This window comes from Ambystoma mexicanum, chromosome 4p (genome assembly GCF_040938575.1).
Source record: "Ambystoma mexicanum isolate Mex_15411 chromosome 4p, UKY_AmexF1_1, whole genome shotgun sequence".
Lineage (NCBI taxonomy): Eukaryota > Metazoa > Chordata > Amphibia > Caudata > Ambystomatidae > Ambystoma > Ambystoma mexicanum.
In genome coordinates, this window is record NC_090927.1 from 1250603405 (window position 1) to 1250629531 (window position 26127).

The 26127-nt window shown below is 45.9% G+C and overlaps 1 protein-coding gene across 2 annotated transcripts in view; it reads right to left on the reverse strand.

Moving 5' to 3' along the window:
• The window catches only part of SPAST (spastin), a 615111-nt gene that overhangs the window by 460831 nt on the left and 128153 nt on the right, over positions 1–26127 (reverse strand). The window contains exon 4 of one of the 2 annotated variants that reach the window (XM_069606914.1): positions 7604–7699. The exons of the other annotated variant lie outside the window; for it this stretch is intronic. Coding sequence (XP_069463015.1) covers positions 7604–7699 — 96 coding nt within the window. The remainder of the gene's footprint in view (positions 1–7603; positions 7700–26127) is intronic. 2 annotated transcript variants of the gene reach the window in all.

The following is a 26127-nucleotide window of genomic DNA, read 5'->3' on the forward strand; positions in this document are numbered from 1 at the left end:
AATCCTCTGAAATAGGCAGTGTGGTCCTCTGCAAACCAAAAGTTTCCTGGTCAGAATCTTCCCCCTCTTCATCAACTGAAGATAGTCCAGGGTACTCTGACCTCTGAAATGGTGTAAAACCCATCTCTAAGGCAGAAGGAGCCAAACTCGTCATTATTGGGCGAGAAAACGTCGAGGTCGTCGACGCCGATGTGACAGGCTTCGAAGGCGCCGAGAACGGCGTCGAAAAAACTGGAAGGGGTCTCGAAGAACTCGAGAGGATCGGGATCCTACTCAAGTATATCGACGACGGTCTCGGCGTCGTGCCGGAAGCCCTTGGAATCACTGTTGGCTGTGGAGTGGCCTTAGTCTTCTCTTTCATCGGCGTCGATGTCGAGTCGATCGACCGATCGATGCGTCGAGGAACCCCTCGACAACGGCGTTGATGGCGCCGATCCGTGCGTCGAAGGAATCTTCGACGGCGTCGAAGACGGTGCCTTCTTACCCGATGGCTCGTGGCGCTCTCGGGTGGAATGTTTCGCCGGGTGCTGCGATTCACTGCGTTTTGATTTTTTGGGTTTTTCACCCGGGGCATCGCCCGCAGCTGTCTTCGAGGGGGTCGAGGCCGCGTTCTCGAAGACGCTTAACATTTTCTTTCTGAATTCCTCCCACTCAGCTTGAGAGCTGTGTTTAGTGGGACAGGAGACCCTTTCTGGGGACACAGAAGACGAGGAAGGGGATCTTCGACATCTCTTTTTTTGAGTGTCTTGATCTCGACGAATGGTGGGAGCTACTTCGAGATCTAGAATGGGAATGTTTTCGACGGCGAGGAGACGAATGCCTCGACTCAGCCGAAGAAACCTTTGAGGAGGTTTTGACTGACTTACCTCTCTCGAGCTTCCCCTTGCGCTCATTCAAGGCTTTCGCCGTCATGGACATGCAGTCCTCACACTCCGAACAATGGTGCTCGGTTCCCAAGCACCACAAACAGATCCTGTGTGGATCCGTTATCGACATTTTTTTACCGCAGTCTCGACATTTCTTGAAGCCGGATCGCAGCGTCGTCGGTTCCGATGAAGATGCCATCGGGAACGAGAAGGTATATTCGAATAGATTATAGTAGTTATCCTGACTGAACTGAGCAACGACGTTCCGAGGCCCCACGAAGCGCGGAAAAACGGAACTGAGCAACGGACGCAGCGTGTGGCTATTTATGGGCATGATGACGTCGGCGCCGATACGGTGGCCGTCGAGGGACATCGACTCGGCGGACGTCGACACGCAGCACCCTCTACAGAAAACATTTCCGAGGCCAGCAAGCTGGAAACATATTATCAAAGATAAGGAATACGTCGGAGGACACAATCCCTTCGAAGCTCAGTTTTCATAGTGGGTGATCGCTTGGTGCTAGATCTGCTCCAGTATGCTGTAGAAAAAGGCCTTAATGGCAATTTGAATTTGGACGAAGTGGACCCTTTGTGGTGCGGTGTCCCTGTCCATACTTTTGACCATTTGCTTGCTGAATGCCAACGAGTGGCCACTTGAGTACTGTACACGTTGTGGTAGTGCACTATGGAGCATTGCTTTTGGGTTCCATAGCTTGTGCAAGTGTGTACCGTCAAAAAGATGATCAAAGAAGTGCAGCGCATTTTTGCCAGTGCAAAGGTGCTTTTCTCATGTATACCACCAAGTCCAGTATATAACTATTCCAATGAATTGTCGGCAGCCAGAGGTGGGAAGGTGTCTTATCAACAGAAGCATGTAACTTTTTGCTTGCTGCTGGAATGTACTCCTGTGAGAATTACATTGGTTATCGATATGTGCACCTTCTCAATGGAAGTGGCAATTCATTGTTGCCCTGTGGTAATGACATTTGGTTTGCCAATCTACAGGCTGCACTGAAGACGCTATTGTAAGAATATGAGGCACCATGCAACAAATAAAAACATTTATAAAAGCCTGAACAAAAAAAAGAAGATTTGTTACTTTGGAAGCTGGTTTAAAAAATAAAATTACAAAAATTGCATTTTTAAGAGCCACAACTACAAAGGACATCCCCTACCTGAGTTGACATTTATTCCTGTACTCCCGCGCGCGCACACACCTGCAAAAATCCACGGACATCGCAACAGTTGGAGGGTTGTACGTTTAACGGTCGCCTCCTTTTGCATATGGCCATCTTATATTTGGGATTGTGGAGGACACAGGATTGCGCATTAGGCTTTCTGGGTGTGGAGTGCACGCACAGACTGTGGTATATGGTATATTTGTCAACCTACATGCAGAGGGTGAGCTTATGGCTGTGTGCTGTACGCGCCACAGCGTATGCTTTGTGGGTGAATTGTATGTACATTACTTGACAGTGAAGGGAAAACAGAGTCCGGTGGGAGTTGTGTGGAATGTATCATGTGGGTTTGTACGCATATGGAGCACCTACACTGCAGTGATTGCTTTTCATTTGTGTGTGAGGCCTTGGTGACGCTCGATCCAGACTATATTATTGTTGTTGATTGTGGAGGGGAAAAGTGCAGACCATGTAACACGATTTTCAGTGGGGTTTGTGCTGAGGGAGGTAGTAGGCCAGGTAATGCTTCTGTTTCCGATCTCCTGCATAATTTTTTATCCCAAAATGCAGACACCCATGTAGGCGTGTTATTTTTTTATTTGGTCCGGAAATGGAGAAAGCGCAGTACATTTTGAAGAACTGTATTTGTGTCTTTTTACAATTTATGCCATTGTCAAACTGTAGAAATGGGAATCTATCGTTTCACAGCACAAGCAGTTTCCCCCACAAACGGCATTTTTTGATATTACTGCATTTCTGTATTCTGCACGCTCTATACACATTGCCTTGCTGCCCTTTTTGAAAGTATAGGAAACACAGCGCACTTGCGCTCTTGAAAACGCACTGCAACACACACAACCATCTGTTTCAACAGCCACCCATTTCTACCGGTTTGGACTGCAGTATTTTCCACAGTACCACGGTTCCTTCCATTTAGCACACAATTGTGCGGAGGGTATATGATGCGCGTCGCACCGCCTCCCTTCATTGCCACTTACATTGTGACACTCTACAAGGAGCTTTATATCATAATCCGTCACAAAAAATATTGCTAAAGGGACGTTATGGTGCAGCTCCGGTACTACAAACGTAGCATCATTTATAAATACTCTATGCTAAAGCTACGCTCTGCTTACTGTTCCCTACTAAAAACCTATGAAATCAACTAACACAAACGGTGTTAAAGGGATGTTATGGTTAAGATGCACTAGCAAAAACCTATGAAATTCAATGGAAAAACGTTGTTAGAGACGTTATGGTTGTTTTGGTTACAGGTAAAACACCGAAAAAAAAAACCGAAATTCAACAGTTATGTTAAGCTAAGCAACCATAACTGGTGCCACCCAATATTTTTCCATTGAATTTCATAGGTTTTTGCTAGTGCAACTTAACCATAACATCCCTCAATAATACCAAGAACTTTCAGTGTGAAAGCAACAAGCAATCGATATGGGGTATACTTTAGCCCCTTCTTTCCTGCTATTCAAAGGCCTACTTCCTCCAGCCCCTTTATATGCCCAGTGCCCCTCTTCCTATTGGCAACTATTTAACACATGGGATAGAATGTCTACCTTAGTCAGAGAGTCAAAAGTTGAGAAAAACAAATTCGGTATTTCATGCAGTCCACGGGTCATAATTGAGACCTGGGCCATTTTAAAAAGGAAAAAAAATAGTTAACAGCAAACACGTTTTGATAGCAAAACTAAAGCGTTCTCACTTTCTTATTCAATTTCTAATAGCTGCCGCAATATAAACATATTGGGCCTTATTACGACCCAGGCGGTAAGTTACCGCCTGGGTCGTACCCTTACCACCATACGTTTACACCATGGTGGATGGCGGATTTACCCTGTCATTCCAAGGTGAGTGGGGCGGTAAATCCCCATTTCCCATTTTACCCTTCCCCATTCCCATTTTTGCCCCATAGGGCATAATGGGAGTGGGGAAGTGGGGAAGGCGCTAATTACGCCACCGTAAATTACGGTGGCGTAATTAGCACCATGGTCCCTTAGCGCCATGGATTTTAACGCCTGCAAAAAGCAGGCGTTAAACTCACCATGGCGTTAAGCGTCGGCGCCGTTTACGGCGCCGTTAACCCCTTAGCGCCTGACTCGTAATGAGGCCCATTGCCTGTAATGAAGCAACCCCATGGTCTTTCATCTCTGGGGTGGGGGTGCTGGGAGACATTGGTGGGGGCCTGGTGGAGGGTGCCCCTGGTGACTGGGGGGGTGGGGGTGATAGGGGACATGAGTGGGGGCCTGGTGGAGGGTGCCCCTGCACTGCTGGGGGGTGGGGGTGGGGGTGGTGGGAGACATGAGTGGGGGCCTGGTGGAGGGTGCCCCTGGATGGTGGGGGGTGGGGGTGGTGGGAGACATGAGTGGGGGCCTGGTGGAGGGTGCCCCTGGTGACTGGGGGGGTGGGGGTGGTGGGAGACATGAGTGGGGGCCTGGTGGAGGGTGCCCCTGGTGACTGGGGGGGTGGGGGTGATAGGGGACATTAGTGGGGGCCTGGTGGAGGGTGCCCCTGGTGACTGGGGGGGGTGGGGGTGGTGGGAGACATGGGTGGGGGCCTGGTGGAGGGTGCCCCTGGTGACTGGGGGGGTGGGGGTGGTGGGAGACATGAGTGGGGGCCTGGTGGAGGGTGCCCCTGGTGACTGGGGGGGTGGGGGTGGTGGGAGACATGGGTGGGGGCCTGGTGGAGGGTGCCCCTGGATGGTGGGGGGTGGGGGTGGTGGGAGACATGAGTGGGGGCCTGGTGGAGGGTGCCCCTGGATGGTGGGGGGTGGGGGTGGTGGGAGACATGAGTGGGGGCCTGGTGGAGGGTGCCCCTGGTGACTGGGGGGGTGGGGGTGATAGGGGACATTAGTGGGGGCCTGGTGGAGGGTGCCCCTGGTGACTGGGGGGGTGGGGGTGGTGGGAGACATGGGTGGGGGCCTGGTGGAGGGTGCCCCTGGTGACTGGGGGGGTGGGGGTGGTGGGAGACATGAGTGGGGGCCTGGTGGAGGGTGCCCCTGGTGACTGGGGGGGTGGGGGTGGTGGGAGACATGGGTGGGGGCCTGGTGGAGGGTGCCCCTGGTGACTGGGGGGGTGGGGGTGGTGGGAGACATGAGTGGGGGCCTGGTGGAGGGTGCCCCTGGTGACTGGGGGGGTGGGGGTGGTGGGAGACATGGGTGGGGGCCTGGTGGAGGGTGCCCCTGGTGACTGGGGGGGTGGGGGTGGTGGGAGACATGAGTGGGGGCCTGGTGGAGGGTGCCCCTGGTGACTGGGGGGGTGGGGGTGATAGGGGACATGAGTGGGGGCCTGGTGGAGGGTGCCCCTGGTGGCGGGGGGGTGGGGGTGGTGGGAGACATGAGCAGGTGTGCAGGGTAGTCCCCTGTTTTGTGGGCTGCCTGCAGGGGCCGTGGAGGGTGTACAGGGAACACCTGTGAGGACCCACCCAGCCTAATCGCGTGTGTAACTTCCCACGCACCCCTGTAATACACGTACCAAGCCAAATCGCGTGTGAGAATTCCCGCGCACCCCTGAAATACACGTACCCTGCTGAAATTGCGTGTAAAACTTCCCGCGCACCCCTGAAATGCATGCGCCCAGGCTATTCGCGTGTGGAACTTCCCGCGCACCCCTGAAATACACGCGCCCAGGCTATTCGCGTGTGGAACTTCCCGCGCACCCCTGAAATACACGCGCCCAGGCTATTCGCGTGTGGAACTTCCCGCGCACCCCTGAAATACACGCGCCCAGGCTATTCGCGTGTGGAACTTCCCGCGCACCCCTGAAATACACGCGCCCAGGCTATTCGCAAGTGGAACTTCCCGCGCACCCCTGGAATACACGTAGCACGCTGGGAGACATGAGTGGGGGCCTGGTGGAGGCTGCCCCTGCACTGCTGGGGGGTGGGGGTGATAGGGGACATGAGTGTGGGCCTGGTGGAGGATGCCCCTGCACTGCTGGGGGGTGGGGGTGGTGGGAGACATGAGTCGGGCATGAGTGGGGGCCTGGTGGAGGCTGCCCCTGGTGGCTGGGGTGTGGGGGTGGTGGGAGACATGAGTGGGGGCCTGGTGGAGGCTGCCCCTGCACTGCTGGGGGGTGGGGGTGGTAGGAGACATGGGTGGGGGCCTGGTGGTGGGTGCCCCTGGTGGCTGGGGGGTGGGGGTGCAGGGGGACATGAGCAGGTGTGCAGGGTAGTCCCCTGTTTTGTGGGCTGCCTGCAGGGGCCGTGGAGGGTGTACAGGGAACACCTGTGAGGACCCACCCAGCCTAATCGCGTGTGATAATTCCCACGCACCCCTGTAATACACGTACCCAGCAAAATGGCGTGTGATAATTCCCATGCAACCCTGTAATTCACGTGCCCTGGCTAATCGCATGTAAGACTTCCCGCGTACCCCTGTAATACACGTTCCCTGGACAATCGCGTGTTGAACTTCCCGCGTACCCCTGTAATACACGTTCCCTGGACAATCGCGTGTTGAACTTCCCGCGTACCCCTGTAATACACGTTCCCTGGACTATCGCGTGTTGAACTTCCCGCGCACCCCTGAAATACACGTACCCTGGCACCCTGGCTAATCGCGTGTATAACTTCACGCGTACCCCTGATATGCACGTTACCCGCTTTGCGTTCCTTGTTTGGCAGCCCTGTAAACTGGTCCAGGGTTAGCGCAGCCCTTTGCGATGATTTAGCGATTTTGATGGCTTTTCCTTGCGCGAGGGCGTTCTTGGGGGCGTTACTGGCGCTGCTGCAGGGTCGCTGCGATACTCTGCGCCACGGCTGGTTTGGGAGCCTAAAATCCATGAATACGCTGTGCGCGGAAATCGGTTTTAGCGCACGTGCCTGGCGCAGACAATCGCACGCGGACACTCTGCGCCAGCCGCTTGCGACACTTTTCTGCGAAATTCTATGAATTACCCTGTAAATGTGTTCAACAGAGTGATTTTGCAATTCAAGAGTCAGTGTGGAAATAAAACCTTACATTTTGAAAACAATCAGGAAAGTACAATATTTAACCAAAAGAAATCTACCCTCACTGTTAAAATCTTCCCAAATATTTGACATTTCTAACATTGATTCAGAATCAGAATTCTGTTTAAAAAAATGTTTTTTTAAAGATTTTAGCTTTGAATGAGAAACACCATAATGTACACAATACATAGAAAACTTTTTGAAGAAACGTAATATAGTTCAACAAAAGAAGCCATGCGTTATGGCACATGTCATGTGGCCATATTTGTGTGACATACAGTAGGTTGTGCCCGGTGATGGAGCATGCTTTCCAAATGCGGTTGTGGTGTCCACTTACAACACCCACATATACATGGATCTAGAACTTTTAAACTCCATCAAAAAGTAGTCTAGAAGGTGGAGCTAATGTGCCACACCAAGAAGGAAAGAATATACGAAACTGCCACTGAGCGTGTGTGAAACTAGGAACCCAGAATTCAAAACATGCACATATGTGGCTGGAGTAGCACTTGTGTATAGTGGGAACGTAGCAATCAGACACAAGTACCATAGAAAAACAGCCACCAATTGGGGATGTGCTGCAGAGACCAAACCCACCTGAATGGAGGTGTCCATTGCGGAATGTCAGGGGAGTACTGTCATGATAGACCTCTATTTGCGGGTTGTAAACTTGCACACCTGCTTGTCCTTTCTCTATGCAACAGACGAGATTGGGATATGAAGGAAGGAAAAGGAAAAACATGAAAGATAACAAATGAAACAAACTGGATAACAAAACACCACATGGGGTTGACATTACAAGGGTGGAATTAACCCAAACTAATGCACTGTATTCTTGTATTCATATCCGTAAATTAGTTTATACAATTGTAACAAAACACTATAAAAGAAAAATGTTATAGCTAAGCCACAGTATACTTATATAATGGAAATGTGCAATTATCATAGTTACAATAATGACCCTAGTGCAACTTATACAACAAAGGGTAATGGGGGAAATTGTACTACAGGTCGTCGGTTTGGCCGCAAACCGTTTGTAATAGCTTTTGGTCTGGCTCTTAAATTGGGGATTTGAAATTAAATCAATCATGAATGAATTCTAAATTCGTTAAAATTCTGCTCTGTATCTTGTAATTTATATAAACTATGAACCATTGCAGCAGAGGTTGTAATTCCATTTTGAATTTAAATGAATTCGAACTTTCATTAAAGCCATTGAAATGCCAAATTACTATGCGAACCGCCACACATCCTAGGAGATTACTCCTTGTAATCCAAGGGTTATGAACAGATTTGGCTGTCCCGCTGACCATCATGATTGAGAAATGGAATGTTGGTGTGTGCAATGTGCATGAGAGCTCAGAGAATATTGGGCGATTGGTTTGAATGAATGCTCCACGAGTACGCATTGGGGACTGGGCTATTCAGCAAAGTGGCCGAGTGGGTCTTCTGTCCTTTATGAGTTACAAGTTTCATAGGGGTTGCCAGATAGAAAGAAGTGCGCCCGAACAGCGCTGCTCTGCACATTTATTGCCCTGAAAACCTTACGAGACTGGCAAGACTGATTAAACAGGCTGTGCTCTCATGAGGTGAGGCAGTGAAACTTCAAGCACAGAACAGGAAAGGGTTTGCACAGCTCTGTGTTCAGATTGAGAACATAAGTAAAATACGGTCACTTCTGAGGAGGGTAGGAGAAGTGTACAGGTGTCAGTCCAAAAGAGATACTGGAAAAAAAGTATATATATATATATATATATATATATATATATATATATATATATATATATATATATATATATATTAGGGTGACTAGAGTTTCAAAACAAAAAACCGGGACAGGCCACCAAAATAAAAAAAGGACAACAATTGGGGACAGGGCTTGCATAAGTGCAAGCTTACATGGCAGCACACTCAAATTGGGTTATTTTCTACTTGTCAATATTTGCAGATTGAAGTAAAGCAAACCTTCCTATAATAGTAATTTCTTGCATATATTATATTAAGAACCCCCACCCCCATTCTGGCATATCATAGGGGCTGAAATCCTGAATGTACCAGAGCCAAACTCCTGGCTGCTTCTGTGAACGGTAGTGGTGGGATTACCTGGAAATGTCGGGGACCCGGGATCGGTCTTTGATGAGGCAAAGCGGCAGCATCGAGAGCCAGAGTGACAGTCTGAGCTGAGATGGAGTACTCCCGCCACGTCAAACACCGGAAAAATCATCGATAAAGGAGCTGGCGTTTTCAGCTGTGGCTGCAGAGCCAGTGCAGGGAGTCAGTGCTGAGCGGACTCGAGCTGTATGGTGATGCGGTGGGTCCAGGAATCCTCGGTTGTGCAAGAAGAAGAGAGGAGTGCAAAACCCCAAAGTCCTGCTGAAGTTTAAAATGTGAACACATGGAATTGAAATGGACCTGAGCAATCTCTCATGCCCGAGAAGCATGGAGGGCATCCGGAGTGGACTGGGAACTAAAAGAGGCCCTGGAAATAATTACTGGGGACCAAAAGAGGCTCTGGAAATAATTTTCAAAGTGGCCCCATATGAGACATTTTCAACAAGCCCAATGCTTTTCCTATGAGAAAACTTGGCAATACCACACAAATGAGGCCCAGGGTGCAGAGGCCCACCGGGAAATCTCCAGACTGGGAGCCAAAGGAGGCCCTGGAAAAAATGTCCAAAAGTGGTCACATATTACACATTTTCAGCAAGTCCAATCCTTCTCCTATGGGGAAATTTTGAAATACAACACAAAAGAGGCCCAGGGTGCAGAGGCCTACCGGGAAATCTCCAGAGTTCCCTATAGGCCAGTCCTCCCCTGCCCAGGGTGCAGAGGTCCCCCGGGAAATCTCCAGAGTTCCCTATCGGCCAGTGCACCCCTGCCCAGGGTGCAGAGAGGCCCACCGGGAAATCTCCAGAGTTCCCTATAGGCAGTCCTCCACTGCGCAGGGTGCAGAGGTCCACCGGGAAATCTCCAGAGTTCCCTATAGGCCAGTCCTCCACTGCCCAGGGTGCAGAGGTCCACCGGGAAATCTCCAGAGTTGCCTATAGGCCAGTCCTCCATTGCCCAGGGTGCAGAGGTCCACCGGGAAATCTCCAGAGTTCCCTATAGGCCAGTCCTCCACTGCCCAGGGTGCAGAGGTCCACCGAGAAATCTCCAGAGTTCCCTTTAGGCCAGTCCTCCCCTGCCCAGGGTGCAGAGGTCCACCGGGAAATCTCCAGAGTTCGCTATAGGCCAGTCCACCCCTGCCTCTACGTCAGCTCTGCACATGCTCACAAAGTGATCCATGAACCCATCAACCCAAAAAAAACGGGACAGTGTTTTCCGACATTCAAAAACCGGGACATGGTTTGTAAACTTAATAAACTCTCGGGATCCCGGGGCGGCGGGTGAAATACTGGGACAGTCCCGGGAAAACCGGGAAGTCTGGTCACCCTAATATATATATATATATATATATATATATCACAAATAAAATAGGGTTGCCCAGATTAAGTGCTGGTTATAAAATGCTAGTCCGAAGTAAGCTACTGCAGCACAGCTAGACTGTCTGCAGTGAGTAGAGTTTACAATAAAGCTAAGAGATTTGGGTCCATCGGAGCGAGTTTCTGCTGCAAGGTAAGTGAAAGCACAGCAAGTTCGGTCAATGCAGGCACAAGCTTACCAGTACGGCTGGAAGCGCAGTGCGTGGTGTGGTGCTGCAGGCAGATAAATGCTGTTTTTCTTCAGCTGGAGACGAGGGACCGTGCAACCTCAGTGTTGATGATAATGAGGTGTGGGTTTACACTGTGTTTTATGGTACTCTTCATCTTACATGTGGTAAAGTGCAGGGCTAAGTGCAGTCTGCATCATAGAGGCTGAGCGGACAGATACCCGTTACCTGGATTACTTTGGCGTTTATTGGTTCCCCCCCACCCCTTATTGGGAATCTAAAGAGCATCGCGCGTAGCATCCACGTGGTGAAGTGCGGGGCTAAATGCAGTATGCAGTTGGCAGGCAGCGAGAGGCGCCTTATTTACCAACTGAGAGAACGACGGAAACTGTGCAGCGAGTGCAACTCGCAAGTTGGTGCCTACGTATTTTGAGACTGAGGAATTCGAGGTGAGGGTTTCTTTCCCCCCCTCTACCTTGTATAAGGCCTTATAATGTGTGACCGAAGAAGCAGACTCACCGATTTAAATGGGGACGCTTACCACGAGGAGCAACCACACTGCCCAGATGGGCCAATAGGGGTAAGAGCATCCAATACACACAAAAAGCCGGCCCACCTCCATAGACGATACTGCCTCTGTTAAAATGTCTTCCTGATGCTGGAAAATTATAATAGACTTCAAGGATAAACTTCAGCAAGGAAGTCTATTGGGCAAGGAGGCATTGTGTTTTGAAACAGTTGACTGTAATTTGGAAGCCCATGGGACAACAGGAATAGTGGGTAAAGGTTATTTGCCCTCCAAATTGGTTGCCGACTTCTTGGCACCAGAGGTCATCAAATCAGATGTCCCAGTAGCATCAGGCCAAACAGATGTTTCTCCTAACATTCTAGCAATTTTGAAAGCCTGTCTTGGGAACTCTGTACTTGATAACTATACGCGGTTATCTCCTCATGTATTTCAGCATAGTTTTCCAGATGCCCACTTTGCAGGGAAATTAACTAGTTTAGGACCACCTTCCCTATCTGTCCAGAACTTGGTGCTCACTTCGATTGCGAACTTGTATGACAATACACTCAAAGTAAAAAATAAAAATACTCAACAAGCCTTATGGCAATTCAGGCTGGTCTAGACTATGACGGCATCATAAAGTAGACACAGACAACAGGTTCAAGTTTGAACTCACCAAGTTTTATTAACTTAAATGTCAGGATGGAGTAAGGCCTAACTTGCCCTATGCTAGGGTGGGATTTCCCTGTCAAATGAAAACTGTGGATAGTCTGCGTCATGAAGTCCAAATCAAAAGTCTGTCTGTGTCCAAAACCTCTACTTGCCATCACAATTAACTGCATACAGTGTGTAAGGATGTCAGCATCAGAATGACTAGTGATCAAATTAAAGTTGTGCGCTGCTTCCAGCTGTTGACTTGGGATCAGCTCCCCCTTCCCAAAGTTCAAAACAGTTCACAAAATATCAGGGTTCCCTTCCCCAAGAGTTAAAATCTTCCAGCTCTTCAAAAACACTATTCCTTGGGACAATTCCAAACTCGACATCAGTACTTTTAACTGGTTCACAAAAATAGTTCAGTCTCTGGACTTCAAAATCGCTTGAGCAACTGTGGCAAAACACAAGCTTCCTTATTGGAATTCATTGGCATTTTCCAAAAAGGGGGCACTGGGTCTGGGCGTAGTTGTCGGACGACATGGTCCACCCATTTCAGGTCATGCAACCGATATCCCTGCTAATCTACATTTCATCAACAAATGTCCACTGCTTTCCCTTGACAGGAATGAGTGCTCCTTTCATCCGGATTATACTCTTCCAACACTTTACTGTGGCTCGATTAGCCACCATTCACTTCGTTACACTTTCTGTATTCTTCTGGCTCTTGCCAATACAGGTTTCCTCTTAACCTGCAGTTCCCTGAATACTATGAGCTTGTACCAATACTGGCTTCTCCTCTCAAACCCATCGTGGGATTCTATTGGCTTTGCCAACACTTGTATCTCAACCAATTCATTCCATGGTATTTGCCACTTGTACCACCTTGCTTTCATCCCATTCAGTCATGCTCATTACTTGCTTTGGCTCTGTGCGGCATTCAGAAATGCTTATGTCTTTCAGTTCGTTCGTTATGCTTTCATTACATTCAGAAAGGTTCATAACTTGCCTTTGCTCTGTACTACGTTCAGAAATGCTTATGTTTCTCAGTTCGTTCAGTATTCAAAATCATCTGTTTCGGCATTGAAACTATTAGTTGGAGATTTAAATGCACTTGTTTCAGCATTCAAAAAGTGCTTAAGACAAATTCCAGTTCGTTCGATATTCAAGTAATGCTTGCTCCAGGCTTCTGCAGTGCCCAGTTAGGAGTGATCCCAGTTTACACTCACCCGCTTGATGCAGCAGCTAACGCTGGCTTAAGTTCAACTTCCACTGCCTCCGCTCTTCCCTCACGGAGGTCGCAGAGAGCACCATTCGCTCTTCTGGAGGTCCACAGGGACCGGCGTGCTTCAGCACCCCACAGCGCCTGCTGCTTGATCCCGACACCGAGGGTGTGCAGGCCTTCCAGACCTTCCCTGGCCCGGCCTCACCGTCCCGTCCCTGGTCGACATGACTTCCAGTACGTGTCTCCAGCTCCGGTCTCTCTAGTTCACCTCTCCCCAGCTCCAAGCTCCAGCCGGTATTACCCCAATATTTCGAGAAGAAAAAAAGAAAAACGTTTTAATGCGCGTTTACTGTGCATTCAACCTGGTATAAAAAAACCGAAAAATCCAAGCCCATAATACCAAACAGGGGGAGCGGGAGGTTGAGGGGGGTGTCCCACGCTCCCCTAGTTCGGTATTATGGGATGCAGGGTTGTCCCCCGTATACATCAGATGGCCTGCGGGGGGGGGAAGGGGAAATCCCCACAACTCGCAAACAAGTTGGCTTAGCAATTTTGTAATTCAAGTTTTTGGGATTCAGTTTTGTAACGAAGATCCGCTCCAGCCTGCCGTTTCTCAACCCTCATTGTGTACAGCCCGCATATTTATAGCCATTAGGCTTGCTAAGTGACCACAGGTTGGGGTCATTTAGTGCAATTGCCTGACCATAGTTAAAAGGGACATGCCTGGCTGTTCCATCTGAAATCCTCCGTCTCAATGCCAGAGTGGTGTTTGGGGATGTTTGCATGATCCAAATGAGGATGTCCTCTTCTAGTTGGTCTCTTCTTCATACCAGTCTTAAAGGGGTGTTTTTGGGGGACATTTTGTAGGGGAGAAAAGTGGAAATGCTTGACAGTAGCCCACAAAGGCTTTTGGGACAAAAGGTTAATTTTGAAAAAGGAATGGGGGATACCATGTCTCATCTAAGGACGTCCTCTCCCCACTCACCAAATTACATCCATCAAGGTGATCCTCCCTCGCATTTCCACCCCCAGGGTTCAGATGCAAAATCAATGGCCTTTCCCTGGCACCTGTGGGGAGGGTTCTGGGGGAGAAGTGAGGAACCCGAGGGCACCCTCACAACTCCCTGAGCTTCGCAAACGATCTATCATTGACCATGCACAATTAATGCACCAAGGTTTCCTTAAATAAAGACACGGACGGTGCCGGAACCCATGAATAAAAATAGGTTTGGAAATGTTGAAGACAGTGTACCAACTAGATAAAAGGAAACTAATGACCATATTGGGTCCGAAACCTCAAGTGTATCATCAGATCCACCACGGCAAGAAACGCAAGGGTCAAATTTACACCTACATAATTTACTGTTGCAACTGGAGAACCTTCAATTTGTAGAAAAATTGATCAGCAAAGCAGGTCAATCCCTAAATGGGCCGCTCCAAAACCAGTGGGACAGTTACAAAACATCTTCAAATCAAAGAGGGAGTTTGCCAGGGCTGTTTCCAATAACTCAAGGCGCTCTAAGACAAATAAAAACACAGCCCCCTGTATTACGGCGGAATATGGCCACAGGATGCAAACAACTCCCTACTCAATCGTTCAACATATTGGGTCGACTGTACGACATACCAAGACTAAGGCAGATCACCTCTAGAGACATTAAAGTGGTTGAATTTATAGGTGATAAACATTTTGATCTGGTGTCTCTAGAAATACAAGAGTGGTTACAGAATTGCTATTGTCGGAAGTTTAAAAACGTAGGGCAGTGGGATGGGATCTAGCACCCTACCCTGAGAGACATAGGCAAAATCTGATGGTTTCATAAAGATCCTGGTCTACTGAACAGCCAGAAGATTGTACCCCATTCACCACATTGTGCTACAGATATACTGGGGACTGCAGGGGGGAGGCCAGTTAATTTATGCTTTAACCAGTGGGAAAACTAATAATAATCACTAAAAGCCATAGCAAATTAAGTATTGAAAAAAGTTAAATTCTCAGGCTGTAAAATTTCTTTAGCAAACACTGTAATTTTAAGTTTCTATCTTGGGTTACGAGGGGCCATAGGCATGTACGTGGTAATCTGGCTCTTTGTGAAGTACTTCTAGATTTTCAGATTCTCCTGTTGCAGGAAACGTGGCTATTGAAACCAATTTACCTCAATGGTTTTAAGTTATTCTATAAATTGGCAACACGAGGTGAGATGGGTCGGCCGTCTGGCGGTCTCATAATTGCAATAGGAAAGGAAAAAAGGTGATTGCTGGAAGGTTTAGCATAAATATTAACCTCTGGCATTGCTCTGGGCAACCCTCCAGACCATCGTTCTTCGCATCCCAAGCCATTACAAAATGGGGAAGACCATATGCCAATCAGGTTTGGTCCCACCCCCAAAGGGGCAGCCCAGCACCCTAAACTGCTAGGTCACATCCCTTCTGCACAAAACCACAAGCATCCCTAGACATGTTTCGGCCTCTCTGGGCATCAGTGAAGAGTAGCTTGGGTCTCTAGGCCCAGGCCTCACATCTGGGCATACCTGTCCCACTCGGGGTGACAATAGCAAAGAAGAGTAATGGCTGGAAGGTTGGGTATGGGACATATACCCGGATCTGTTAGCTATGGAATATAGATTAAGTGCTGAAGAAAGGTTGATTAAAATTCCAATCATAAATGTGTATTGTAATCCGGCTTAAAACCACGTTTCTCTGTATCTTGAGAATCTGAATATCATTCTGGAAGACTGGACTTTGCAAAACAATTCTGGTTGAATGATTTTAGACTGCGGTTTCAATTCCATCTGCTCTGAATTGGATGACGACTTTGGGTTTAGCTCTGTGATTGAAGTAAAGAAAAATATGTTGAATGGTGAAGCCTTGGCGATCCTCCTAAATAAATGGGGTTTGAAGAAGCTCAACGGAAATGTGAGGCTGGGTCCGGTGGGAGCACCAACCTGGCACAGGGGTCGGTTTTTGTCTTGTATTGACCATATATGTGTAAGATCTAACCTAAATCAAAAATGCAAATATTTTATGATTGTACCAAGTGAGCTTAGGGATCACGATACGCTTACTGCAATCTCCGTTTTAAACCCTGGGGTCATCCCTGCTATGAAACTAAATTATTTATTTATTTATTTTTTATTGAGTCAGCTGTTATAAACAACTTTTCAATGTACAAAATTAGACAATTTAAAAAGATAAATACACAAATCATTTGGTTACATTCATAGATAATGTACATACTCAAGCAGCCAAGTTGTCATAACGATGCAAAAGACCAAGGCCAAGACCAAAGCGTACAACATACTTCAACTGGATTATCCTTAAGCCTTAGACTCTGGATCAACTACAATCAGATAATTCACAGAACTAGGTTTCACCAGAGGTCAAACAAATCATTGCCAGTGTATCAGATATAAGCTGCCTGAGAGTGTAACTTTCCTCATTTATCAATGTCCCAATTCACCGCAGATAGAAAATTAAATAAAGCTATCTGAACAGAGTAATTGTTAAAACACAGTAAAAACGACCATCGCATTTCAGGGTCGATAGTTGCTAAGATGCTAATCACTTTTGAGAAGCACCGTGATCTAAGGGTTACCAGTTGGACACAGTGACAGACTAAATGCTCAAGGGACTCAGTTGTAGTTGCATCCTTACAGAATCTACATATTGTGAGCATTCGCGATCTCAGGTTACGTCTTGCTTGGACTGCGTAAGTCGGCCATAAATCAAAACGAGCTCTTAGAGGGCCTCCTCTGAATAATGCTGATGGAGATTGCAGAAGATAAGGCTCAGGGCTTTTAGCTGGTTTGGGCCAGAATCGAAATCGACATGGTTGACGGTACCTTTGGCATTTTTCGAGGGTCTTAAGCCAATCAAGTTGGAATAAGAGGGTTCGAGACTTCTCTGGGTTAGAAGTCAATAGGTCAATTGATACGTTTGCATCCGCTAAGGCTGCCAAACAGAAATCAATCCATTGTTTTACAAAGTGCTTGTCAGTTGTTAGCATATAATCAGCAATTATCGAGAGGATGGTTATTTTTGGAGAAGCCATGACACATTTACGCAGGAGCATACAGCAACGCCACGTATACATCACCTGCATTGAAATAAGACCAAGTTCATATCGCAGCCAACAGCCAGGGACACAATTAGGTAGGGCAAGCACAGCCCGCCAGTATTTACTTTCGAGTCTATCTAGAATTAGAATCAAATTTTTACAATTCAAAAGTGTTTCAGTGCCATATAAAATACAGGGGATCGCTTTCATGGTCCAAAAAGTTATGGCCGGTTTGATAGTAAATTTACCAAATTTATATAATATTATTTTTGTTTGAGAAATGGCCGTGTGCAGCTTAACCTCAAGGTGCTCAACCTGTCTACAGGATGTCTTGGAACCATCAAAGTCAACACCTAGATAGGTATAGTTTGAGACAGTCACTAGTGGAATATTATTTATTGCCCACTTTAACTTATAGCTATGGAGGCGATTTGCTTGATAAACTACAATCTGTGTTTTTTTGGTATTGACAATGAGTTGATTCTCCTGTAGATACTTACTAAAGGTACCAATCAAGTTCTGGAGGCCCTTCGGGGTTTTTGAAATAAGAACTATGTCATCAGCATAGTTCAAATTTGTTATTTTTATACCATTTAAAATGGGAGCGTCAGAGGATGTTTGCGAAAAGCTATTGCTTAAATCGTGAATAAAGTAATTAAAAATTGCAGCAGCTAATAAACAACCTTGTTTCAAACCTCTAGCTGTCTTGATTGGGGCTGACAACAAGCCCTCTAAGGTAAGTCTAACTCGAATCGACGTTGCACCATGAAACGCATGGATGATATCGAGAAGGGCTGGTGGACAACTATCTCGTACAAGTTTAGCCATAAGTAATGGGCGAGAGACAGAATCAAAAGCTGTATGTAGGTCAATGAACGCGAAGTAAACTGATTGTTTCTGTGCTTGGCTAAGTGCTTTAATTGCATGGAGGGTTAATAGATTAATACCAGTCCCCATTCCTGCAACAAACCCCGTTTGATGCCAGTCACGCTTACCACTACGTTCTGTCCATTGATTAAATTCCATCAATACTAGCTTTGCAAAGAGTTTACCTGGAGCGTCCAACAAGGCAATAGGGCGATAATTTCTGGGGTCAGCACGATCACCCTTCTTATAGATTGGGACAATTACTGAAGATAGCCAAGAAGTTGGCAATCTACGGTGGATCATTATTTGAGCAAAAATTGCATTAAGATTACGAGCCCAGAGGCTTGGATTGTCCTTCAACATGATGTTATGGAGGCCATCGGGTCCGGCAGCACGAGATGAACTTAGCTTCTGAATCAGTTCTTCAAGTAAGGACGGACAACAGTCGATGTGCCAGGCTGTGGAGGATCGAAGCTGATAGGCCTTTGGATCAAAGCTTGGATCACTATATAAATCTGAAAAATGAGTTATCCAGATATCCTCTTTAACGGTTCCTGTTTGTAGATACGCTTGAGTTTGATTTGGTTTGTAATTAAGGTGACGCCATATCTCCGCAGAATTTTTGGACCAGATTGCAGAGAGCATGGCTTCACCGTCATGTTGGTATATGCGAGCACGGCGTCCACGAATCCAATTATGATATTTGCATTTTGCCGTTTTTAATGCAGAGATGAGGTTTGTCATATTTGACCTAAGAATTGAGCGCTTTTCCTTACGATATTCTGCCTTACGAGTTTTAATTGCCAGATCAAAAGTGTGGCTATGGGTTTTAGCGTATGGGTTTGGAACAATAGTGTTTAGGAAAGGCTCAAGAAAATCAATATAGTCGATCAGATTAGACGGGTTATCTGAGGTGTGTAAGGCGTGGGTAAACTTCGCCAGGTTCCCATGGGACCATTTTAAACGGGTCTTGGAGTTGTTTACCATTAGTGGTTGGGACATCCATTGTCTGGGTGTGCTATTAGATGACCATATATATTGTAATGAAAGCAAATGATGGTCACTTGTCGGTTGTTGAAGGATTTCAAACGAAATAACCTCCGAGAACATGGCATCTGAAACATACATATAGTCGAGGATACTATGGCTGGAGTCTCTCTGCCAAGTGGCCTTTGGTGGGGTATCATTGGCTACCGAACCATTCACCATTCGCATATTACAATCCAACATAAACCTTGACCAGGTGGTAACGGCCTTCGTCATGATTTTAAGAGAAGAGGATAAACAATCCATGTTTATGTCGCCCATGATAAAGGTTTCTGTAATACCAGCAGTAACTGATATGAGATCAATAAGCCCTCTTAACCCCTCAAAAAAGGTTGGATCGGGTATCCCTACCGGATTACGGTAGATATTAATCAGGGCTATTGTATGATTTTTACAGTTAATTTTCACCAATTGCATATAGATGTTCACATGGCTCCAGGCTTCAATTCGAAATCCCAATTTTTTATTTACAGCCACCAGTAAACCTGACGAAGTCCGACCACGTGGACCCATCTTTGCAGGTAACAGAATGACATCAAAATTATCCCATGTAGGGGGTTCCAGGTACCAAGTCTCTTGAAGAGCAATTATCGCATAACCTGCTAAGGTTTTTAAGGATGTCAGTAGATGAGCATGACCACGGGTATTCCAAGAGGCGATCCCAATGGCATGGGGTTGTAGGGTAGTTGGTGGTTAATAACTCTCAGTCTGCGTATCTTCACGAGAGCTTGAATAGGTTTTAAGCTGCTCGGCACTCGGAGTACTGTTACAATTTGTAGTGCGATCCGGGTCTTGAGCTAGCAAAAAACCCATATTAAATAGGGACATTTTTGCTAGCCATATAGTATTTAGAACTAATCCTGAGGGAATCCATAGTCGCACAATCGCTGTTGAATCCTCAGAAATATATTCTACTTGGGCGATATCTAGAGATGTTAAATCCTCTAGTTCGTATATATCGCCAAAAAGATTCAACACACTTTGTCTATTTAAATTAAATTTAGGGTAAGGGCCTTCACGACATTTCAGGATTAGCGTATGACAAGCTGTAGTAGGCAAAGTCAAATGCCGAGTCAGTTTATGTTTACATTTGCACGGATCCTGATTAATGAACGATTTGTCACTTCGATCTAAATTATATTGAGGAGTTCGTGAAGTCGAACTGGGAACTCGATTTGATACATTCGAGTCTCCGTTTTTTGTTAGATTCAGCAGGGTTGTTGGTTGAACAACCGGTGATGACCATGAGACCGTTTTTGCATGGGGATCCGGAGCCAATTTCATTATTGGGTCCCTATGGACCGGACCACGTTCATCTAAATAAGCATCCAACGCCTTACGCATTTCCCGCAGAATATCAGCCTTTCGTAGATCATTTTCATAGATCTTAGATGTCAATAATTGTTTATCTGAAGGAGTAACCGAAGACTGTGGCACGAACGGGGCATTGGTGATGTCAGTATGATCATTTTCAAGGACTTCAACCAGAGCGTCCAGCGGGTCATGTATCACGGGAGGGGCGTCTAATAAATCATATACCACAAGGGGGGCAGGTACCACATGCACAACAGGGGTAGTTGTGACATTTGCCAAGGAAACTGGGGAGGTGGATACAGAGTCACGAGGCATAGTACAGGACGCAGTGATCTTTTTGAAGAAGGCGCGTATAGACACTTTTGGCACTCGAGCCACAGCCATTTTCTTATTCTTTTTTGTTTGTTTTTTAGGGAGAGACTTGATAGTCTGCCTAAGTTGCAATGGAACAGCAACAGTACTTTCAGATGTAAGATGAGAATTTTCCTCAATACACACCGTGTTAGGATTATTCTCAGATATGTGAGCATTGTGGTTCACTGTAGGCAGGGCATTATCAGACATCAAATTCGATGTAATTGAGTCTTGTACACTGCTCCATGATTGATACTCAGTAGCCGGAGTAACCGATGATTTTGGCGGACTAGAGGTAATAATATGTGGGATGTTGGGCACCGTTGGATATTCAAGAACTGTTGAAGGAGTTGGAACAAAATCAGGAGGAGGTAATGTAGGGACACAGGTCGATACTAACCGATTGCCGGTTGATAGACAACTCGGCATGCCGACCATTAGGTGGGGTTCAGGCTGAGATACCAATTTCACAGACTGTGTCCATAACAATAGCTCATCCAACTTGGATTCTTGTTTTGTTATTTTCCCATCCAATACTTCAAAAAGTTTAAACAAGGCCGCTAAAGTGGTGTTAATTGCCGTCAGTGTGGTATGTAACAGTAAGGACTGACTTTCAACGGAGACGCCTGTTGGATCAGCCTTTTGAGGGCGTGGGGTTGGGTGAACATATGAAATTGCTGACAGAGAATGAACTGGTGTTGGGGATTCAGATTTTGCATGTGAATGCTGAGAGTTACAAATCGTTATGGGAGATTCATGCTGACGCGCATGAAGAGACACCTCTTGGTCATCAATTATATCGGGAGTGTAGTCAGTGGAAATGGATGAGTGTATATCTAGTGTATCAATTGCTGGGGAGATCGGACAGGGTGAGTTTAGCATAGTGTTATCGGAAAGCTCACAAGGCACCCTTAAACCAGCAACAATTTGGTAGGTAGGGCGCTGTGAAAGTAGCGCAGGGTGATTGCTTCGCTTGAATGGATTAAATGGTTGGTGAGGTTTTTCTATCAGCTGCCCTCCTTGTTTAGGCGTCGATAAACACAACGGTTGCATCACTGTATCTCGAGACCACCTTGGTGTCAATGGACATGGGGTCAAAACAATAGACTTAAAAGAAGTCTTTTTTTGTTGCGTCATGATCTGGTTACCATCAAAGGTATTGCAGACATTTGTCATTGGCGGCATGTCAGTTTTCAGGGAATAAGGTCGACTACGTGTAAGCATTTCAATGTCGCAAATGAGCGTCCAATCACTCAGTTACCTCAAATATAGCACCCAAGGTACTATTATATACGTACTACTCTATAAAAGACCTAAGAAAAAAAAAAAAACACACAAAAACAAAAACACTTACACGAAAAATAGGATGTCAATTAGGCCACCTCCACCATCAATACGGCAAAGCGGCTAAGCGGTACTCAAACCGGTACTCGCCCGAGTGCGCGCGCGCTGTGCGCGTGCCCAAAATATTTGTAGAGTGAGCGACTTCACCACGCAGCCAATCGCCGCAGAGAGAGGGGTGGGGCTTGGGCACACAGGTCCGGTGCAGTAAGCGCCAATGAATACCAAGATAGGCTAAAAAACAAAGCAAACAACACTGTATCACGTTCCCTGCATTTGCAACAGTGTCAATAAAATGTTTTTTTTTTTTTTTTTTTCCCCAGGAACAAAAAAGTCTTTTGTATCACCTCCTCAGGAAAGCGTCCAGAGCAAAGTCCAACAAAGTCCAACAGGAGCACAGGAGCGGAGCAGCAATCAACGCGGCTAAGCGGTACTCAAACCGGTATTCATCCTGCAAAGAATTTGCATATCCTGGAACTTGAGTAAGCTTAGAAAATTGAGTCTGAATAATGATTCCACAAAGCTACATGAGGAGGAGTTTGAGGAGGTATGCTCTCGGTGGACAGTATTAAGACTAAAGAGAAAGTGGATGCTAGACCACACCCCCACTTCTTTGACATACAAGTGTAAAGGGAAAAAAAGAGGTGAGAAGTAGATCATCCTCTGTGGCACAAATGGAAAAAAATGCAATTGGTCAAACAATATAAACAGCGATATAAAAATTGGATAACTCTGCATCAACATTATTTTCTACAAAAAGATGCTGAATTTATGCAATCATTGATCACATTTAATCAGGAAAAGAATTTCTGGTCCTTAACTCTATGGAGTGCGAACAACTTTCGATGCAGATTAATCCGGTCCCACAGGAGAGGTGGAAACTGCATTTTAGTAATTTGCATAATAATAAATCAATGAAAATTGATTGGAGAATGAACTAAATTAAATAAAAAAATGGAGTGAAAATATCCTTCTCTGATTAAAGGCGCTAGCAACTCTAGCAGTGGGTCGAATGGTCTACCCAATTGGACAATGAAAGGTAATACTGGGCTTTGGGCCTATATACTATATGTATTATTTCGGAATATTATCTGCTGTGATAAAACTAGGGATTCCTGGAAATAGTTGTATGTTGTGCCTATTTTTAAAAAGAGCAACCGTCTGGACCCAATTGATTATAGCCCAATTACTTTAGTAGATGTGGAGAGCAAGAGCTTCTCCTTTTTAATTTTGGAAGAAGTAGAACATTGATCAGTTAAGGCTTGACACCTTTTTAGAAACCAAAAAGGCTTCAGTAAAATGGTTCATATATCACTCAATTCATTAATCTTACGCATATTGTGAAATATATACACCAGACCAGACTCCTCAGATCTCAATCTGGGTTTTATTGACTTTACCAATGCTTTTGATCTCGTAAATCGAGCAGATTATGGTGCAAGCTTGGTAAATGGGTCCTGCCTTAAATATTTTAGTTTATCTGCACTCAAACACTTTTATGCAAGCAAGGCTCAACCTGGCAAGGAATGTAACAGAAATGGTTCCCACAAATAAGGGGCTGAGACAGGGGTGCGTATTGGGCCCCTTGACCCTAACATTTATATATCATATATATCAGATTTAGCAAAAGCTACAGAAGACCATGCATTGAACTCCCCACGGCTGGCGGAAACTAGAATAAAAGGGTTAGCCTATGCGGATGACGTTCTATTGCAAGATCGCAACCAAAGGGGCTTACAGAAGATTCTAGCAGCTTTACATTCCCATGCGATTGTGAAGGAGCTCTTAATAAACAAAACTAAGACAAAAATGTTGAGGTTCTCCCCCAATAGGAGGAAGATGGGAGTAACATGGATGCTCGAGAATAAACCTATTGATACTGTTAAGAACATCAGGTATTTTGGGACACCAGTCCATAATAGATGGAAGTGGGTTGCATGCACCAACAATTGATAGAAACTCCCTCAGTAGTAAAGAAACAGCTTAGGGAATGGTCTGGATCAATACATTTTCAAATTTGGGGAAATATAGACTATATTATGACCCGACAAGGGAACATAATGGGGGTTAGTTACTGAGATATTTCGGAAAAACTTCCAAATGTTTGGGTTTTATTGAATGGTAGCCCATTGTTGAATTGGAAATATTAGAAGTGTAATGATGGGAATGACCTATATTCAGCGGTTTAAAACATGTGTGTGTCTTTATACTGATGTATTTATAATAATGTTTATATCCATTTGGGAAAGGTTTATTCATTTTTAAACCAAAACACAATAAAGAAAATAAAATGTAAAAAAAACAACAACAAAAAACTCTTCATGGAGCAGCCAACGGCTCCTTGTTCCAGTACCCAGAAAATGAGCACATATCTTGAACTTTGGCAAACCCTGACAAGGTCTACATTACAAGCTCACGCTGATCAATTCTTTGGTGCAGGAACTGTGTGTCCAACTGTATTACAGAGAACCAATAGTGCATATATTTGTGATCGTGGAAGGGTCTGAAAGGGTTAGCCGTGTAGAAAAGGGTAAAGATACCTAGTGGCAGCATCTCACCAAGACTGCTGTGATTAGAACAAGGTGGGATATATCCACGAGGGACACCTATTTCAGTTACTGTGTTCCTATGAGACATTGAGGCTGGTCTATGTTGGTAATGGATTCCCAAATAAATTACTGTGGGCCTCCTTTTCTGGATGTGTGGTTGGTCCACTTTGTAAAGACTGCCTTTGCATACAAAATAAATCATATAAAGTACTTTGGCCCAGGGATATCGTAGCGTTATGCACAGTACAGGCAAGAGGCAAGAATACATAGGAAACATCGTCATGGAGGTGAAGGTAAGATGTTACTCATATTTATCAAACAGTCAGGACTTGACTAGTTATTTGAAGGTGGAGAGCGAATGCTCGTTTCTGATGTGAATAGACGCTTCCATGTCATTTCATCGCGGGATGTTTTTTCGCTGGGTTTTTTACTGCTTTTTTTTTAACGAAAAAACCCATAGAATAATTTTTAAACCCCCCCACCCCCTCCCCACAGAACCACCCCATTACAAAAAAAAATGTGATGTTTTTTTGAAGAAAAAAATTGCGGTATAAAACCCTGCGAAAAAACATCCTGCCAAGAAAGGAGGTCGTACCAAATAGGCAAAGCATTCCAGAGCAAAGGTGCCATGATGCAGAAGCGGACACCGCTGGCTCTTTTGCTCTTAAAGCAAAGTGTGTACAATGAGGAGTTAGAGCTACATCTTAGTGCTGATGTGGGGGGGGGGGCTCCTTGTGAATGCAACAGTGTGCGATAGCCAAGGTTTTGAATTCCACACAAGTTTAATGGGGAGCCAGTGGGATTCATGTCTTGTAGCAGAGATGTGGTTAGTCAGAGTGTTTAAGCGCAAGGGCAGTGCTTTATTTTGGAGTAGTTGGAGTTTTGACATGTTGGTGTTTGAGGTGCCCATCAATAGGGCATTACAATAGTCAATTTTAGAAACAATCAATGCACGTGCGAGACGGTTATTCGGTGAGAGGAACGGTCTACTCCGTGAGATCAGTCTTGCAGTATAAGCAGTGGACAAGGCTAGGGCATTAATCTGCCTGGTCATAGATGGGTCTGCTTCGTATTTGCTTCAGAACAGGAACAGTTGTGCCATCAATAAAGAAGGAGAAGGTGTCATCTAGGTGTCTGAGCCGTTGTGGAGAGCCAATGATGAACAGCTCAGTTTTCTCCTCGAGGCATAACTTGTGTGTGGATTAACAAGGGGGGTCCTGGGAGTCCCTCTGCCAGACATTAGTCCTGGTTACGAGAGACTTACCCAGAGTCTTTAGCTCACTATCTTTCACAGAGAAGAAATATCCCAAACATATCAGTCTTTGTCCTGCCCTGGGGCAGTCCAGCACCGAAATGCTAGGCAATTCTCCTCTGAACAAGAGTACCAACAGAAACCCCAGACACGTGTTTCGGTCTGGTTGGACCTCATCAGTAGGGTGGATCTGTGCCTCTCTAAGAATAGTGAGAAAGGGAAGTGTGTGTGGCCATCCAGTTTTATGTCGGATGCAGGACTAAGCTGTAATGGCCATATGGTGTTTATCAATTATGCTGGGAATTCC